Raw genomic sequence first — 20722 nt, forward strand, 5'->3', positions numbered from 1 at the left:
CTGAGGGAGCTTAGACTATTTCCTCTCTTGTGGCATTGAATAGCTCAATATTTCTAGGGTTCCAGGTCCAAGCCTATGGTTACTTCAGATAAAGCCAACTATTTTGAGCCAAACTTTTATTGAAGATTTATAGTACAAGACAGAGTATAGTATTCACTATTAGGGGCACCTATTACCTTAAAACACATAGTATTCTGAAAGATTGCATTGGAAACACAAACACAATCTATTATAGAGAATGACAAGCGTCTTTTCTAGGTTGGTTTCACGGATATATCGCCCAGAACATTTCCATTCTTAATATGAATGTGCCACTCCTTCAGAATCTGGGAAATACCCTCAGAAGCATGGGTTTGAAATCCATGTAAAACGTTTAGGGATTTATCAGAAACACCTGGTCCTTCTCCATACACTGAATTAAAATCACTGGCAATTACGATATTTCTGTTTTCATTGTTTCCACACCTGTCACATTAGATATCGTTAGGGTTTCCAGGAGTCTATCACATTGAGAGGAATTAGGATTGAAGTAGATATTAATAATCAAAAGATTATTTAACCAATCCATCTCCGTGCTTGTTAGAACTAATGCCAGTAGACCCAGAATTTCATTGTTTAAAACGTTTGATTGGCACGGAAACCAGTTGCTCAGGGCACTCACAAGACCTCCAGAAGGTCTACTTTTGGTGCCTTTTTGAGCTAGCTGAAAATAGGTGGTAAAACCATCAATGTAACCGCATTCCTTGAGCTATAGTTCTTGCAGCACAAGAATATGAACATCATTAAAATGAAGAAATACAATGTCCATTCTCTGAAGATGTGAAACATCCCTGGTATTGCAAGTGCAAAGTTAGAGTGCATCATTGTAAAAGATTAATCACCAGTTTACAAGGATATTTATACCCAGTGAGTAAAAATATGATATGATATGGCATTTATAACGCACCTATACACAAGTGTTTCAGCACTGGGAAACCAGTCCTGTTCCAACTGGTTTTTAGGTGCAAAGGCTGGATTAATAGAAATCGACTGCTTATTTGACGCATCATCATGACAATAAGAATTCATGCCTTTGGCAAGATGGTTCTGAGTAAAAGTTGTGCTAGAGTTAAAATATCTCATAGCCCATCTTCAGAAAAATCTCTGAAAAGTTAAAAAACATATCATATACAATTTTAGATTTAGAAAATAGAAGTACAATATCTGCACGGTTGTCATGAACAAAGTGCACTAGATCAATTTCACTAGATACAATTTATGCAAAGATGAGATTGTATAAAGTAAATTTAAGATATTTCCCTGGTTCAAAATTATGGAGTGGTCTGCTTTTAAAATTGATTCAATCCCAAAACATAATGATGGCGAATGGGGTATACTTGGTTGCTCACACCGAAGAGTTTTAACAACCTGGTTGCTCTGCGATGAAGATGTCAAATTGTTCAGGATGGCTGTCTCGTTATGAGACCCAGCTGTGTTCACCTTTCTAGGCATGTGTCCATTGTTATTAACAAGAGCACCAGTAGAAATGGTAATCTGAAGAGGTTTTTTAACCTGCATAATGGAGGTGTCCCAAGTACGGGGAACCGAAGAATAGAAGGACATATTTATCAGGCCCTCCAAAGCTGTATCCACTTCTTGAACAGTGACGGAAGATTGTGCACCTAGGTTTGCCTCTTTGGTTTTTGACAAAAATGCAAGAATGTTGGCATCAGGGTCATCGCAACACTTAGCTATCCCTTTGTTTTTTTAGTTTTATTCATGTTTTTTCTCGGGACAGGTTTTTCATTGTCACTAAGTCTACATCACCGTTCTGAGAGCTACCTCATCATTGAAGGACACCGCCCGATACTACTGTTTAGAGGAAGTCATTCTCAGAGATATTAAAAATGTCCTCGAGGCACGGTTACTTTTTGAATTATTGGATTTCCCGTTCTTTGATTTTTTAGGTAGATTTGCTGTAACTTTCTTCCTTTTTTTAACAACAAGCAAGACAGGTGGATCAACTGCTGGTACATGAGGGCTTACAGGGATTTCATCAGGTGTGTGTTGGTATCCTGAAAACTCCTCCTTTATCGATGATGTAAGCGATATATGATCTGAGGCACGTTGTGACGTAAAGACTAGCTTTCAAATTGGGCTCACTTCATGAAGAGCCCTAAATAGTGTCAAGTTTCAAATTGATTTCATTCAAGGTTCTCTTTTCAAACTTAACCTCATCCTTAATTTTGTCATATAGCCTGAAAAGTGAGTTTAGCAAAATATTCAGAGCTATTATAGATCCTGAGCCCAAGGAAGTCGTAGGTAAAGATGAGTGTAACAAATGAGAGATGATCCGAGACCGCAGACCCCAAATGAGGATCATTTGTAGTGTTTTAAAAGGACATAGAGACAGGAACATGGTTTTCATTCACAGCTAATAAAGCATGGCTGTCAAAGTTGGTTGATGAAGTATTACTGGCAGAATTTTGACCCTATAAAGGTAAGCTTGTTTGCTTGCTGGATTCAACAGAATTGAAGAGGGCCGGGGTCACTGTTAAGGAGTTATCAATAGTTGGAGCAGGGTCTAAGGTAGTTATCTACAACACAGCTGGAGAGGCTGCAGATGAAAGCAGACAAATTGTAGGGTCATGAAAGGCTGCAAGACATTTAACTTAAAAAAATTCTATTATTCTGGCCATGTTTTTAGACTCCAAGGCAGGGCGGTTTTCACACGGCTGCCAGGGGACAGGAACAATAAACAGCATGGGTTGGAGTGAAGAGGAGGAGGAACTGTTAAGAACACTAGCGTAAGATAAGCTGAAGGGGCAGTTCGGGAGGAGGACTGCGGTAATAGAATTTCTGCTTGTTGTTTGCTTCTAAGGTCATGCATTATTTGCGCAGAATGGTGATAAACATATGTAAGAAGGAAGCACATAAAATACTGCTCCACAAGGCCCGCAAACTGCACCAAAGTGCATTTGACTTGCACTTTGCGTGCCCAGTGTTTTTGAAAAGCTGCCTCGCAATCCAGCCCCTTTAGAAAGACACCCGTAGTTCGAAGCACATAGTAGAGGTACACTCCACTCCTGATCAACAATTACGTGTCAACCTCCTGGGATAACTGCTCAAACTGCACTTGACATGCACTTCACCTATATCTATGGGCTTTATCAAAGCCTCCAACTTAATCAATACTTTCATGCTAGACTTTGACTTGTCATCAGTACTAAATCTATTCTAGTTGTTCTCCTCTGTGAATTGCATCATACCTCAAGTGTTGACACTGTCATCTTTTTCATCTTTATAAGCTTTGAAACCTTTAAATCCAATGCCAAAATGAGCATCCATAATACACTATCAAAAAGAGAGTCTTGTGTTAGGACAGTTTTTCTGAGGTCCAACTAAGGGCTTAGTAAAACCATTCAACTGAGACAGTAAATACATGTAGGCCAAGTTAAGTCTAAACATTCTGCAGAATACCTAACAGTAATTCTACCGAAGTCAAACATTATCATACACATTCAGTATAGGCCACACCTATTATTGGGGAGTAAAAACCATTAGTTACTTTTAGATTACTTTCTATGATACAAGGGTAGTAGACCCTGTCAGTTATGCAGTGACGCTCAACAAAGCAATCACATAGTAAACCAACTTGCAAATAGACTTTTCTGAATTGTGGAAAACTCATTCAAGGAGCAGTAAAAACCTATACTTATTATTCAGTTATTCTAGGTGAGTAAAACCTTTTGGTGGAATATACAATTACAGTTGCTTTTCAGATCAGTGTAACTCAGTTTGAGGTAAGCAATAACTCTTTAACTTATTTTAGGATGGCACACAGCTAACTCAAGGTAAGTAAAACCTATAGACTTTTAAAAGGAACTACCAGCAACTTAAGGGTAAGTGTAACCTAAGGCACACTTATTCTGGCCAGCAAGACCCAATAGAGGACACTATACATGTATATCTTAATAGGAATAGTAAAGTGAAACCAAAAGCATTACTCTTAGGAAGAGGGTGGCCCATTTCACAGGTGAGTTAATTAACCTTATATCTACTTTTTGTTAGAATGGCGAAACAATTTCTAAGGAAAGTAAGACTTTACATATACTTTTCCAGAATGGCAGAACATTACCAAGATCAGTAAAATAACCTTACATATACTTTTACAAGTGGCAAAGCACTTTCAAGGTAAGAACATTTTTAACTGTTCACTCTCAGAGTTACAGTTACCAAATAACTCTTTCACAAGTAAGTACTTTTAAACATACTTTTCCAGACAGAATCCTTTACTTATCCAGTCCTTCCCTATTCTATAGCATGAGTTCACTCAGGGGCAGAAGAGGGACCCTTGTGGTCTAGGAGCCAGCTGTAGGAAGTTTTCGATTGGCTTCTGTTGCAGGCAAAAGTCAGAGTTCCTGTGGAAGACTGTTCAACAAGTAAATAATTCACTTTAATGTTAGTTAGGGTCCAGGAAATTCTGAGAAGACACCCTAGGAGGGTTACAGCAGTGGGCATGGGTGTACTGGATGAGAGGCCTCCCAATCACAAGAACACCTCAAAGCTTTACAGAAATCACAAAGGCTTAAGGTAAGTAAATACCCCAGCCAGCACAGTACCTTAGCATGGAAGAAGAGTTCCAGCAAGAAGACTTCAGGATCTGCAGCCAAAAACCTGATTGTTGAATTCCGTTATCATGAAGACAGAATACAGGACACTTTAGGGGTTTCTGCAGCAGTGGGGATCAACAGGGAAGGCTCCAGGCAAGAGTTTCTTCTGATGGTTTACTCAGCACAGAAGAGGAGGTTGCAGCAGGGACACTTCAGGATCTGCAGCCCAAAACCTGGTCGCTGAATTTCTTGTCATGAAGACTGAATACAGGACACTTTAGGGGTTTCTGCAGCAGCAGGAATCAATAGGGAAGGCTCCAGGCAAGAGTCTCTTCGTGGCTGGCTGCAGTGCTGTGGTTTTGGCACCCTTTTCAGTAACCAGATGAAGACTGAATATTGTCAGTCGGATTCTCACTGTAAGGTTCAGCACTCAGGTGAGGGGACTTTTCGAACTCAATTTACGTCTCTGGATGTCAAGCAGGGGACTTGATTCACTTCTCTGGATGTCCAGCAAGATTTTTTCAGCAAGATTCAAAATCCAGAAGACCGTGCACTGCACAATGGTTTGAGGTCCCAGGGTATTGGAGTATTGCAGCCCCACAAGGTTGCAGCACGATGTGGGATGGCTCAAAATGTAGGGTTCTTAAGTCTAGTGGATCACAAAAGCCTCTGGGTCAGGGCCGTCATTTTCAGAGTGCCCAGGACAATTGGAACGAAGGGTAACAGCAGGCTCTGGTTACACAGCAGCTTTCCAGTCACTGGAAATTGCTACAGCCTTCGTTTCTTCATCTTCCTCTTCAGTTTTGGTTCCAGTGGTCAATGACTATTTCAGCTTCCAGTATCACACTTTTATGCAGGAACCCGGTCAATTGAACAGCAATGCAACATTCAAACTAGGGCGGTTGTCAGTCCTTTCAGGACAGCCCGCCTCCCAGTTTGACCTGGATTCTCACAGTTAGGCTGGGAGACAAAGGGCTGCAGAGTTTTGGACTCCTCCCTCCCTTCCTGCCTTCACAGACACTCTGTAGCCTGGAATTCCCACCAAAGACAAAATTGACACAAACGATGTTCCACCCCTGTAGGTCAGGGGAAGGAACAAGAAAGGACAAGAAACACTGAAATGGCAAAAAAAGCCGACCGGGGCCATTTGGGTAAAATGAGCACCCATTGGTGCCTTTACCAGGGCTGTTGAAACAGCCTGCAGTAAAGATGCACTGGATTAGTTAAAAGGTTCACTGCCACCAGCCATTAAAGGCATGCTTGTCCCTGTAACATAAATGTTACAGTTAAAAGGAGAAAGGGGATACATTGTATCTCCCAAGCACTCCACTTAAGGTGGGGTGTGCTGGTTTCACCTAACAAATTGTAAAAAAGATCCAAAGATCTTTTCTACCCTTGGGAACTGTGGTTCTCACAAGGATAGCCAGAGAAAGTTAAAGGGGAGCCTCAAGGGCAACCCAGCAACAATAGACAGTTGCCAAAAGTTGTCAAAGACGATAACATTAGAAAGACACTATGGAGAGTCTTAAAAATGACACCCATAAATAGAGAAAAAGGTTCTGTGGGTGAGTTATAGGGGAAAATAATCCACCAGTAAATCAAAATGTTCTGGGGTTGACGCAGATGAGGAAGCTTTATCATTGCTATGAAAATCTTACCTAACACTCCTCCTTCCCAGACTAAGGAACAGGAGGATCTAATCCTCACCAGGATGGAGCTCATGTTTCAGTCTGTTAAACTGATTGCTGTGTACACCAGCAATTTATTTGTAACCCTTGCTGTGATACTTTTTAACATTAGTTATCATTTGGAAAATATATGACATACAAGTATTGTTGGGCACTTTTCTCTTGTCTAACGTATAGGGAATCTGCTTTAACAGTCCCTCAGAGGTTGTGACAACTTCTAAACCTATAAAAAGCTTTTAAAGGGGGTCTTATAAAGACATCCCTTAGATCTAAAGGGGTCTCCATGATTTCTCACCGCCTATCCCTCTGGAGCATTTTGGGTCTCATGTATCTTAGTTGGAGTGGTTGTGGCAAAACATTGTACATGCTTCACTTCCTCTTAGATCTTGTTTTCACTTGGTTAGCAGTTTCCCTCCTAACACTAGGATTTACAATGGGGGCTTCAGCAGAAGATCCCACAGTTTCAATGTGTTTAGCCTTTGGCTTGGCTTTTCTGGATGTCCACAAGCTTTGTGGATTACCAGTCCTCAAAGGCCTAGATATGTTTCCAACTTGTCAAGCCACCTCTTCTGCAGAAACAGTGTATGGGGCTCCCATTTCCCTAACATTGTAGTTTTTGATTTGCCGTTGCTAGAGGTTGCTCAACTAACATAAGGACTTACAGTAGGGTCCTCTGTAGACCATCCCACATATTTAGTTGTCTCTTGAAACAGAGACCCTAGCCTTTCCAGAACACCTATCAGTCTCTCCTGTAGGGGTAGTTGGTGTCACAGGCTTTTTATTAGAAGGCCTAGTAAGAAAGCTGGTCTTAGATTTCGTATTACTCTTTTTGTATTTCAGTTTTTCAGGCCTAGAAGTTTCCTTCTGGACACTCTGAACTAAAGGAGAAAATGTAATTCTTACTTTGGGAGTCAAGGAAACTCCTTGCCCTCTTAGGTTTGTTAAAAAAAAACCTAAGTTCTTTACATCTATCTGGATCAGCTCCACAGAAGATGGGTTGTCAGGTGTATCCAGGTTTAGAGTTTTGGGGACTATTTCCTCTTTAAGAGGGTTTGCAAGTGGTTTAGCCACTTAATATTTAACTGGAGGGGCCTTTAGTCTAAAGGACATACACCACACAGGGTGTGTGACAGGAGCACAAAGTTCCTTGTCAGCCCTAGGATTTGCCTCCACTGCAGGTGGGCGAGAGTCCAGGTTCTGAGATTCAAGGACCCCCACCACTGTCTGTGAAGTTTCAGAGGGACTTTCTACTTCAGCCTCAGTTGAAGACAGAGTCACATTAGCGACTTTAACAACATTTTTACACTGTGTTACATGTTGAATAGGAACACTTAAGTGCTTGTCAACAGGATGAACCACTTCCATTCTAGGTGGGATTTCAGGAGGTCCTTCCACCTTAGTGTTAACTAAAGGTGGGGTCATACCAATGAAGTTAACCAGGGTGTTGCACCAGGTTAGTATTAGGACAGAAGCATTTACGTTTCTGACAACTAGTTGAACCAATTACACTATATGTGGTTTTTCAAGTGGCTCACTCACCTTAGCAGCAGCTACAGGTGGGATCACAGGAGGACAGGCTTTGTAGCATAGGGGTTTGGTCCCTATTTGAAGTTATGGGTAGCCACACCCAAGTGTCCTTCAGAGTGGCAGTTGATGCCTTTTATCTCTGAGGAGAGGTCTCTTAAGGGGACCTCTCTTACTTCAGGTTTAAGAGTCTCAACCTTTTTACAAGGTGGTTCAACTGAGTCTAACACCACAGCTTTTCTGCTACACTTGCTGCTAACAGACCCTTTAACAGATGAAGTGATAGCACTTTTAGAAATAGCTTTATTCTCATGGTCGTTGAACCTTTTTTAGGTATAAGGAAAGTGTCTTCCCAAACCTGGCTATAAGAGCCTGTTTGACTAGTTCATAGTTCCACCTTCATCAGCATTCAATTCCATGACAGCATCACAGCCATTCTGAAGGAGCCTAGACATAATCCATGAAACCAAATCATTCTCACTAATACCTTGCAAACTATAAGTGAATTCCAGAATCGCGAAAAGCACAGGTGAAGCCTTGCAGCTGTGCTGACCCTGTTTTCACATCGACAAGGAACATCCGTCAAGGACGACTTCCTCCTTTAGGCTAGTGGGACAAACTAGCCTTGAGACCTGTTCATTTTGGCTCAACCCCCAACTTGCTGTGACCTTCTTGAGCTGCAATATCCCACTATCTGGGGTACCGGGACCATCATCGAGTGCATCACCTTCTGAAGAGCAAATACAGCTGAAACGTCACAGGCATCCGTGGGGTCCTACAGAAGCAGGAATTCTTCATCAAAAGTCCCCTCACCAGAGTTCATGACCAAGTGACAGGGAAATCCAACCAGGGATATTCCTTCCTCCTTGGCGCAGAGAAAAAGGTGGCAAAACCACAAAGAGACACTGAAGTGAGTGGAATCCATTGCTGCAGAGTCCCTCTCGTGAGTGCTCCTGCAGAAGCCCGCCAAAGGTCCCCCCTTTCGTCACCATGACCACGGAATCAGGGTCTGCCTCACTGCACTAGGAACAAAGCCAGCTGGAAAATTTTCATCTTTAAGGTACTGTAGGGCTTGGGGTATAACTACATTGTGCCATTTTCTGGCTTGGGAAGTGCTGTTTCCACCCATCTAGAGTTGTTCTCAACTCACTTGTGCAAGCCTTGCAGCTTGTGCACCATCAGGTAGGCTCCTCTTGAGCTCCTGGAATTCTTCAAGAACTACTGACTGTGTGGTTAATTTCATCTTTGAAGAACTGCATCAGAACTTGAACTATCCACTTGCCTTTGGTAATCCTAGTTCCCTAAAGGATTTAAATTGTGTAACTCTTTTTTTCTGCTGGGAAACAGACTACCTACATCCCTCTGGGAGAAAAGACTATTGTAACAGTTTCTAAAGTGTGTTCAATCTAACTCTGAAACTTTCCCTCCCAAACTCAATGTGCAAAGATGATACTTGTATAAGTGCTATTACTGACCTTTATTGATGTCACTCCGTGTGCTGGAACTGTGTACCATTGAAAGAAATTACTCACCTGCTTGATTGATTATTATACTACTTTAAATCCATCTTCTGTTGAATGTTATTGCTAGTTGCTGCCTGTTTAGTTTGATTGATTCGCTCTGTGTATATATAACAAATATGTTATGTGTGTAAGTGTTTACTTGGATCCTTGTGTTTACTGTTGTCAGTGTACTGCTCTCAGCCACTCTACGGACTTGTGTAGTACAAGTCTATATTAAGAGTTGGGTCACCAATACCAAGAGATAAATCGTCTTATAAAGTCCCACACCAGTTGGACTTTATAAAAACTTGCCTAACATCTTGGAAAACTCCAAAAGAGAAAAGGAATGCTGGCTATGATCTGCTGAGAGAGCTTCTACTATTTCCCCTAGTTTTTCATTGAATAGCTCAATATTTCAGTGGCTTATACACCTGTCAATCATACAATCCTTCTGGAGCAACGAGCAGTGCTGGAGTTAGAAGAACTCATTCCTTCCTGTACAGTTACACCCAAAATAAATGCATGTCTTGTTTCCTGTACTCTAACCCTGATCAATGGGGTACACCAGGATTCTGCACTTTCCCCATATGCCCCATTTGTCATCCCTATGTACACTTGTCACTTTGCTGCAACCTCTCTAGCGGACTTCGGATGGGTGCTACCCTCTTCACTATTCAATTTAATGGATGGGGTACAACGGACATACTGTTAAGATGGATTTCTGAACTCTGGTCGGCAGAGGTGCAGAAGGCCAGCCTAGTTTCTTGGAACAGGGTAACCTTCTGGACAAGCCAGACCAATCAAGGTAGCATTGGCAGCAGAGAGGTGAGGGTGATTGAAAGTCCACAAAGAGCACACACAGTAAATAACACCACAAATTACTCTTAGTCAGGTGTATATGTAAAAAATACATATACATTTATTAAAGGCATTTTAACTCAAACACAAGGTGACACCACAGCAATATTAACAATACTAACACACCACTATACTAGAAAACATATATACAGTAATGCTTTTAAAGTGGTCTAAAGTAATATTCAACAAGTAGAGAACCACAACCTGAAACAGAAAGGCGTCATACTATGCAAATATACTTTAGGCAGTACTTCGACAACTCAAACCCTAACTAACAGGCAGTCCAATCCCTATTAAGTGTGGAGCCTTGAGCCCAAAAGTATGTTCAGAACGGCAGCACGCGATGGTGCGTTAAAGTACACAAAGGGTCTCTTCAAGGGGTTGTAGTGTCACAGGAAGGGGAGTAAGGTGATGAAGAATAAAGTTCCACTATTCGAGGAGGGTCTCCACAAGAGGGCAGAGGGATTTCCAGGAATCGGGAATAGGATGGTAGTGATGCAAGTACTCACCGACCCTTGACGCACTCTTGACCACCCTTCACCAAGTCTAGTCCAATTCGCTTGCTGGTTCGAATCCAGCAGTTGCTCGCCTCTCCAGCTTTCAGGGGCTGCTTTCCGGGACCTCAATCTGCAGCTGGACAGTGGTGAATTCTCCGCTTCTGGTGAAGGGATCAGGCCAGTTCCACTGCAGCTCATCTTAGGGCACAGGGGGGCACAGCAGCAAGGCACCAATGAAGCTCGACAACACAGGTACCGCGTAGGCTTGGGTTCAGGCAGACTGTCCTAATTCCAGACGTAGGAATGCTAGGTGTATGAAACTCGGCGGGAGAGTGCCTTCTACCAAGAGATTACAGTTCCCCAAGTCTCAAGTCAAAACTCGAGACAGAGGCATTTCCACTGCAAAGGTCCCGTACAAGCTGCTAGTTCACCAGGCGGTCCAGGAACACTTCCAATAAGGCTTGTTTGCAGGTTAAGCAGGAGGTGCCGAGAGTAGTTAGTCCCACTATTCCAATGGGTTGAAGCGCACTTGCAGGCCTTCTGTGATCGATGAGAAACAAGGGCTCTGGCGGTACAACAGCAGGGTTAGGGTGCCAAACCTTCAAGCAGGTCACCAGCGGTTCCATGGATCTGCTTCTTTGTTTCAGGATACTTGGCTCCTTTACTAAGTTTGGTGTGAACTCAGAAGATCGACCTGGAATAGGTTTAGAGTGTCTGCTCTTATCCAGAATCTCCTTGGCGCCAAAGCGTAGAGAAACCAATAGGAGATCTGCTCACATTCAACCATTCCAGATGTGGACCAATCGCAGACAACAGTGGTCTCAGTCATCCCTGCACACCAGACATTCTGGCACCCATGATGTGTATTGGAACTAGACAGCTCCAGACCACATCCTGGGCGCACACACACAAGGCATGCAGAAGCCCACAAAAGCTTCAGTTTGCGTGGGGATCTGCATGACCAAATAAGGAATTTCCCGGGTCGACCTGGGGAAGGCAAAGGGACAAAATGGCCAAAGGACCGAACAAAGGACCTTGTGGCATGGCCATTCTAGGACCCGGCCACTGTCCTGTGTAAAATGCGGCAAACGTGTTTGGATCATAGAAAAGAGTCAAAAATGCTGCCACCAGCTCTGTCCTTGGCACACTTGTGCATTCACCAATAATCCTTTGAGGGTGTCTAGGGCCTAAAAAATGAAAAAGAGACCCCAGCGCACTGTATTGTAAGGTACATTGTGCACTGGTAAAATGTTACCAACAAATGGCAACAAAGTGAAAGACTAAGGGAAACAAAGTCTCCCAGTACTGACAGTCTGAAGGGCATGTAAATTTCCCCATAACAAGAAGAGCAAAAGCCCTGGGAGTACAGCAGAAGGCTTCAGCTCCACTGGGAAATGTCAGGCTAAATTGGTCAGACAAAAGCAAAAAGTGGGGGGTTCCCACTACCCACTCAATCAACGTATACCAGCCTTCTCAAACAACGCTGTACCTCCTTACCCCTCATTCCTGACCAAAGTTAGTAGATGAGGTAACATTCCCCATGGCACTTGTCCCCTTATTACTCCTTGCGATCCTTGCACAAAACCCCCTCCCTGCACCGCCCGCCTGTAGAGCACTCTCTGCTGTGTTCTTTTAAATTCAAATAAAGTGGTCTACTTTGTTATCGGCTCTAAGTAAAAAGCTATTTTATGAAATTAGTGAATTGTGGTGATCATGTGAGAAATTACACATTTTTACTCACAAATTCCTTTAAAAATGCTGCTACCTTATAACTAATTGCATACATCATGTTCTAGTTACATTTGATCTGGTAAAAATGATGAATTATTACCGAGAGTTGTGAGCCATTTCACTCCTTTTGCAGCAGTGAATATCAATTGAACGTACTTACTACCTCCCACGTTCTGATTTCTGCTTCTCATAGGATAGGTTCATCTTCTGCCTCCCCCACGCCTGTAAAAGCCTTGCTGTGCTCTCATTCTCCTGTGCATCTATGGCACTGCCTCCACACTCATTGCCCTCCCTCTGTTAGGCATATCCCTTCATCCCAAGCATCCGCTTGCCATATCACTCTTGCACTCCATTATGGGTCTCTTCTGTCTCCATCACCACCCTCCTTTTCGAGGACGCAGTTTTCTTTTCTGATTTTCCAAATGATTGGTCTAATGCTGACTCTCCTTTCACCACTCTCTCTAATAATTATAATTTAGTATTCATATAGCGGTTCGAACCCTCAGGCATCTGAGCACTGCATATCAGTATCCACGGTGTGTGGTGCTCCTTTATCGACTTCAGAAGGATGAAAGGCTGAGTTTGGCCCTGCCGGGATTCGAACCTGTGTCTGCAGGCTCTGCACAGATGTCAAAGCGAGTCTTCTACTTGCTGTGCTATTAGACCAGCACCTCCATTCTTGCGATCCCTCTTCTTGCATTTAGCCTCCTGTAAGATCCATCTGTCTCTGTATTTCTAGTCTAACTTTGCACTATAAATCCACGTTCCATTATCTCTGACTCTTCTTCCTGCACATTTAGTCTACTTCTGCTCTTTCACTTTATTCCTAGTCTGAATCTTTCATCTCTTTGCTTTCTTATGTACCTCTGTATTCTTCTTCTTCATTCCCAGTCAAGTTCTTTCTTACATCTCTGCCTCCCGTGCCCAGTTCTTTTTCCCCTAGCACCCCATTGTAGTTCTGGACTCCATTGCAATACCATGAGATGTTCTCTGTCATTCCTCTCTCACCTCAGAGTATCATAGGTCCTCCCATGGGTCTTACCTATCTCTGCCATCTGCCCCAAGCCCATTCTCTGCAAAGCAAGTACATTTCTACCGTGTCCTCAGGGGTGGGCTGGCCTATAGGGAACTCTGGAGATTTCCCGGTAAGCCTCTGCAGACTGGGCCTCTTTTGTGTAGTAACCTATTTTATTTCCAAATGTTCTCATAGGAAAACTGCTGCGCTTGCGGAAAACGTATAATGGGGGGCATTTTGAAAATTATTTCCAGGGCCTGTTTTGGTTCCCAGTTCTCCCCTGTGTGTCCTCCATGCCATTCATGTTTTCCTGGGCTTCCCTCTTGCTAGGCATTCATTTATTATGACCTGTGATGTGCGCTACATGCCAGCAGTAGACGCAGAGCACTTCCACCTGGCTAGTAGTGCACCACATGCCACCAGTAGGCCCAGAGCACTTACACGTGTGCATGCCAACTGGATAGTAGTGCACCACATGCCACCAGTAGGCCCAGAGCACTTACACGTGTGCATGCCAACAAGATAGTAGTGCACCACATGCCACAGTATACGCAGAACACTTCCACCAGACTAGTAGTATTGCACCACATGCCACCAGTAGGCCCAGAGCACTTACACATGCGCATTCCACCTGGCTAGCAGTGCACCACATGCCACCGATAGACCCAGAGCACTTACACGTGTGCATGCCAGATGGATAGTAGTGCACTACATGCCACCAGTAGACCCAGAGCACTTACACATGCACATACCACCTGGCTAGCAGTGCACCACATGCCACCAGTTGACCCAGAGCACTTACACCTGTGCATTCCACCTGGCTAGTAGTGCACCACATGCCACCAGTAGACCCAGAGCACTTACACCTGTGCATTCCACCTGGCTAGTAGTGCACCACATGCCACCAGTAGACCCAGAGCACTTACACCTGTGCATTGCACCTGGCTAGTAGTGCACCACATGCCACCAGTAGACCCAGAGCACTTAAACCTGTGCATTCCACCTGGCTAGTAGTGCACCACATGCCACCTGTAGACCTAGAGCACTTACACCTGTGAATTCCACCTGGCTAGTAGTGCACCACATGCCATCAGTAGACCCAGAGCACTTACACCTGTGCATTCCACCTGGCTAGTAGTGCACCACATGCCACCTGTAGACCCAGAGCACTTACACCTGTGCATTCCACCTGGCTAGTAGTGCACCACATGCCACCTGTAGACCAAGAGCACTTACACATGCGCATTCCCCCTGTCTAGTAGTGCACCATATGCCAACAGTAGACCCAGAGCACTTACAAATGCGCATTCCACCTGGCTAGTAGTGCACCACATGCCACCTGTAGACCCAGAGCACTTACACATGCACATTCCACCTGGATAGTAGTGCACCACATGCCACCTGTAGACTCAGCACTTACACATGTGCATTCCACCTGGCTAGTAGTGCACCATATGCCAACAGTAGACCCAGAGCACTTACACATGTGCATTCCACCTGGCTAGTAGTGCACCACATGCCACCTGTAGACCCAGAGCACTTACACATGCGCATTCCACCTGGCTAGTAGTGCACCACATGCCACCTGTAGACTCAGAGCACTTACACATGCGCATTCCACCTGGCTAGTAGTGCACCACATGCCACCTGTAGACTCAGAGCACTTACACATGTGCATTCCACCTGGCTAGTAGTGCACTCGTTGCCACCTCATTGAATGCCTCCATGATAGTGGCAACTCAATTCCGTCCCCTGCACAGAAGTAGGCGTCCTGGGCTCTGGTGATTCTGCGAGCAATATCATCTGGCACCAGGTCTGCCGGCAGAATCTTTGCTCTTAAACGCCTAGGTGCAAGCGCGAGACAGGCTCGGGAAAGCCTGGGAAGGAGGGGCAGGTAGGGAGATGACGTGTGAAGCTCTGAGTCACTAGGGATGCTCTGAAGGTTTTGATGCAGCTGGCCCGACTGGCTTTCAGCTGGTGAAATGCGTGACACTCCCGCCCTTGCTCGCATTTTATTGAAGGGTGTTCTGATGTTCAGCCCCTTGGATCAGGCATTTTAACATTGATGCTTGCGTGCAAAGTACAGTGAAGCCTTGTACGGGGCGCGATTCTAATTAAAGGAATTTCACTGTAATGTAAACACGAAACTGCAATAACATCAATGATAAAAGACCATCGTTAATTCTGTCCTCATTTCAGCGTACTTGGACTGCACACAACGCATGCAATTAATGCATTTTGCATTCCTAGCAACAGAACTGTGTAAAGCAGGAAACAATGCATGTGTTAATGACCGTAAACACAATACAAAGGCAGCTGGGTACAGTTGTTGGTTTTCAGACGATTACACATAACGAACACATGAATGGAACATATTAACTTTGGATTAAGATGCCAGAACATCCACGGCGGCTGCCTCTCGCCTTTGCGTTTCCTGTTTGGCGGGTCGGCTCCAGCAGTAACACACTCCGAGACGTGTCTTGTTCAGAGCTGCTTCTGATTAAAATGTTTTCCTAAAAGTGCACGCCAAGAGTATTCACTGGGAGTCCGCGTGTGTGCCTAGTACAATTGGCTTGAGTTGAAAGGGGATACCTATCAGAAAAGCAAATAAACTCCTCCATTCGCAATATCATTAATTACTACCATTGTCCCAAAAAATGCAAATACTGTTTGGAAAACTGAATTTGTAGCAATTGTTCAAAAGCACAAAAATATTTTAAACCGTATAATTAGTTTGGTGCAAGGTACTGTCTGTGAATGTGCGGCTTATGAAAAGCTGGCAGTAAAAATGTTGTCCGCAGCATTCCTGCTTTGGGGGATTTTATTGAACAGAGTTACTTTCTCTGTACCCTCTTTACCCCTCTGCACCATCTTTTGTAATACCCTGTATCAGGGGTAAATGGGAATGCTGCGCCCGGTGATTGCACCGCGTTCTATCGAAGTCCAGCTATAAGGCCTGGAATGGTGCAAAGGCATGCCACATGCAATTCCTGCCAAAGTAAGGAGACTTACCTAGATGGAAGCATTTTGAGCTTCCTTTTGTATTTGATCTTTGAATTTGAGCTTTTTTTGCATTACGATCTTTGAGTTTTGCCTTTTGCCCCCACATCTCTCATTCCAGCCGCATTCTTTCTGCTGCACTTACTTGGCTCACCCACTCATCGGTGGTTGCACTTATGTTCTCCTCCTCCTAGCACTTACCCTGAGCACTTCTCCATGAGCACCACAGCACCTATCCCTCCCTCTTCCCCCTCTGCACTTGCATGTTCTGAACACTCACAAGGCATAGTAGGTTTGTCTCCCCTTCCCTTATTCTCATTTTTGTTTGCACTATTATTGCAATTTTTTATCCTTGCTGTAATTCAATGTCTTCCCCTGTCCCCACCCTATTTGCCCTGTGGGCCCTTTGAAACAGTGTTGCTAATTGTATAAGCGCCTAATAAGTGACCAATAAATAAAGTAAATAATCTCATTCTGTGCTATTTTATTATGGGACTTTTGTCTTCATCACATTGTATGATCCTTGTACTTGACCTTCCATTCATTGTGATCTTTGGGGTTTGTCATACTTTTGTTATGTGCTGTTTCTTTTTCCTTGTTTTTTTTTATGTTCTATTGGTTTTGCCTCCATTATATGATGATGATGCGCTCTTTATATGGCTGTTATTTCATTATGCGATCTATATGTATTGCCCTTACTTCAATATGTGGTGTTTGGATTTAACCTTCATTTCATGATGAGAGATTTTACTTTTTCCCTTTATGTAACTATTTGATCTTTGACCTTTGCCTCCATTTCATTGTCTGACACTGACAGGTTTTACCCCTTTTTGTCTCCCAAAGGCATCGACCAGGGTCAAATGACGTATGACGGGCAGCATTGGCACGCCACGGAAACCTGCTTCTGTTGTGCCCACTGCAAGAAGTCGCTCTTGGGGCGCCCTTTCCTTCCCAAGCAAGGGCAGATATTTTGCTCCAGATCCTGCAGCGCCGGTGAGGATCCCAATGGCTCGGATTCCTCAGACTCGGCCTTCCAGAATGCCCGAGCCAAGGAGTCGCGACGAAGTGCCAAAGTTGGCAAAAACAAAGGCAAGCCGGATGAAAGCAAGATGAACCAGCTGCACGTGACCTCCAATAGACTGTCTGCAGATGTGGACCCGCTCTCGCTGCAGATGGATTTGCTCAGTGTGTCCAGTCAAAATCCCAGCTTAAACCGCGAACACTTGTGGAGGAGCAGAGACGAGCTGTACCATTATGGGAACAAAATGGAGCGGAGCCAGTCCCAAAGTCCTCTGCAGCTTCTCAGCCAGTGTAATATCAGGACCTCCTATAACCCAGGGCAGATGGCTCCCTCAGATATGTGGGCCAAGCAAATCAATAACCCAAAGAGAAGTTTATCGACTGCCAAAATGGGGCACAGTGAGGGATTCGTACAAGACTGCAGGGACGATTATTACCAAGGGAGGCTACGGCAGCAGGAGAGTTACGGCGAGATGCCCAGCAAGAGCTTTGAGACCAGACCCAACATCCGAGTTCCATCTTACGACGAATCTCAAGGCCTGTCTGCCCCGCAGATCCCAACCAGGCTCCCAATCAATGTTCGCAAATTCACAGAGGAGCTCACCCCCACGGAACAGACGCCAAGGGGATCAATGGAGTCCCTCGCGCTTTCAAATGCCACAGGTAAGACAGAGACGAGTGCACATCCTTCCATTTGCAACCCAGTTCCATGTCAAAACATGTTCACCGGCAACACCTGCACTGTGAGGTTTTGAAAGGATGCACACAATTGGATTTTTGATCTCTCCACTGGAGCGTATAATTCATTGAGAGTCTTAGCAGAAAAGGTGCAGTTGATGACAGATGGGCCTTCCGTCGGTTTAATGATGAAGGCAGAGCAACAGAGATGCCTTTGGCCTGTTGGCGGGGCACGGTAGTAAAGCAGCAAGTTACTCATTTGATCCCTATTATTATTAATGACGGAAGCAGTGAAAGAGTGTAGTTGACTTTAGGTGGTGCTTCCACCACTGCACACTAGTAAAATGTGTTAATAGAGAAGTCTGGAAATATACATGTTAGGGGTTGTGATTGGAAAACAGGAACCTAGTTCGTACAGTAGAGACTTGTTGTTCCCTTTTCTTTGCTGTGGTGAACTAAACCTTGAACAGACTCTGCTAAAAAAATCTGCATAAGTTTCAATCTTAATGTGTTTTTTAAAAAAAAGCAAAACATCTCTGAACAGTCAACCATAGTCATTATTTCTTTAACCGCTTAAGATTGGATGTCTGCTTGTCTAACCCCATTGGCACAGCATCAACCATGGTTTAAGCTGCTCTCCCCTCAGTCAGTAACCCATGAATGCAACGAGGGGGGTACCTATGCATGAGATCTGCAAACGGTTCTATGTGGGTTCACCTACAGTTTTTCAGAAGTGGACTGTTTCATCGTGGCCTTTCGATGCTGCCAAGTAAACCGTTTCCCCCTTTCTTAGAATGGGAGTGTGCCCGCCATTCTCCCCTTCTTGTTGCCCCTTCACCCCCCTATTTATCTATATATCTATTTGGTTGTTGTGATCAAATTGCACCATCAAACAGTCCAGATTTAAAATGTAGATCAAACCACTGCAGATCCTGTAAACACAATATAGAGGAGTTGTCCCTAGTGAGCCCTTGGTGCGAAAAGGAAGTGTGATTTGCAAGTGTAGTCTGTTTACGGGTTTTGGAAGTGTATAGCAGAGCAGACCGCCTCTTTACCTGCTTTGGAGGTGTAACCTACCAGAGAAGACCACCTCTTTGCGTGCTTTGGAAGTATAACCTAGCAGAGCAGACCGCCTCTTTGCCTGCTTTGGAGGTGTAACCTACCAGAGCAGACCACCTCTTTGCCTGCTTTGGAATTGTAACCTAGCAGAGCAGACTGCCTCTTTGCCTGCTTTGGAGGTGTAACCTAGCATAGCAGACTGCCTCTTAGCATGCTTTGGAAGTGTAACCTACCACAGCAGACCGCCTCTTTGCCTGCTTTGGAAGTGTAACATAGCCGAGCAGACCGCCTCTTTGCATGCTTTGGAAGTGTAACCTAGTAGAGCAGATCGCCTCTTTGCGTGCTTTGGAAGTGTAACCTAGCATAGCAGACCGCCTCTTTGCATGCTTTGGAAGTGTAACCTAGCATAGCAGACCTCCTCTTTGTCTGCTCAGGAAGTGTAACCTAGCAGAGCAGACCGCCTCTTTGCGTGATTTGGAAGTGTAACCTAGCAGAACAGACACCCTCTTTGCCTGCTTTGGAAGTGTAACCTAGCAGAGGAGACTGCCTCTTTGCATGCTTTGGAAGTGTAAGCTAGCAGAGCAGACCGCCTCATCGCATGCTTTGAAAGTGTAACCTACCAGAGCAGACCGCCTCTTTACCGGCTTTGGAAGTGTAACTTAGCAGAGGAGACCGCCTCTTTACCTGCTTTGGAAGTGTAACTTAGCAGAGGAGACCGCCTCTTTACCTGCTTTGGAAGTGCAACTTAGCAGAGGAGACCGCCTCTTTACCTGCTTTGGAAGTGTAACCTACCAGAGCAGACCACCTCTTTGCGTGCTTTGGAAGTGTAACCTACCAGAGCAGACCGCCTCTTGTTTCCTGCTTTGAAAGTGTAACCTAGCAGAGGAGACCACCTCTTTACCTGCTTTGGAAGTGTAACCTACCAGAGCAGACCGCCTCTTTACCTGCTTTGGAAGTGTAACCTAGCAGAGGAGACCGCCTCTTTGCCTGCTTAGAAAGTGTAACCTAGCAGAGCAGACCGCCTCTTTGCCTGCTTTGGAAGTGTAACCTAGCAGAGCAGACCGCCTCTTTTCCTGCTTTGTAAGTGTAACCTACCAGAGCAGACTGCCTCTTTGCCTGCTTTGGAAGTGTAACCTAGCAGAGCAGACCGCCTCTTTGCATGCTTTTGAAGTGTAACCTAGCAGAGCAGATCATCTCTTTGCGTGCTTTGGAAGTGTATAGCAGGGCAGACCGCCTTTTTGCGGGCTTTGGAAGTGTAAACTAACAGAGAAGACCACCTCTTTGCGTACTTCGGAAGTGTAACCTAGCAGAGGAGACCGCCTCTTTACCTGCTTTGGAAGTGTAACCTAGCAGAGCAGACCGCCTCTTTGCGTGCTTTGGAAGTGTAACCTACCAGAGCAGACCGCCTCTTTACCTGCTCTGGAAGTGTAACCTAGCAGAGGAGACCACCTCTTTACCTGCTTTGGAAGTGTAACCTACCAGAGCAGACCGCCACTTTACCTGCTTTGGAAGTGTAACCTAGCAGAGGAGACCGCCTCTTTGTCTGCTTAGAAAGTTT

The 20722-nt window shown here is 44.6% G+C and overlaps 1 protein-coding gene across 4 annotated transcripts in view; it reads left to right on the forward strand.

The window, feature by feature from the left end:
• The window catches only part of PRICKLE2 (prickle planar cell polarity protein 2), a 1392985-nt gene that overhangs the window by 1265728 nt on the left and 106535 nt on the right, over positions 1 to 20722 (forward strand). For all 4 annotated transcript variants that reach the window (XM_069643708.1, XM_069643709.1, XM_069643711.1 and 1 more), the window contains one exon: positions 17251 to 18090. In XM_069643708.1, the coding sequence (XP_069499809.1) occupies positions 17251 to 18090 (840 nt within the window). The remainder of the gene's footprint in view (positions 1 to 17250; positions 18091 to 20722) is intronic.

Source organism: Ambystoma mexicanum, chromosome 2p (genome assembly GCF_040938575.1).
Source record: "Ambystoma mexicanum isolate Mex_15411 chromosome 2p, UKY_AmexF1_1, whole genome shotgun sequence".
In the NCBI taxonomy this organism is placed as follows: Eukaryota; Metazoa; Chordata; class Amphibia; order Caudata; family Ambystomatidae; genus Ambystoma; species Ambystoma mexicanum.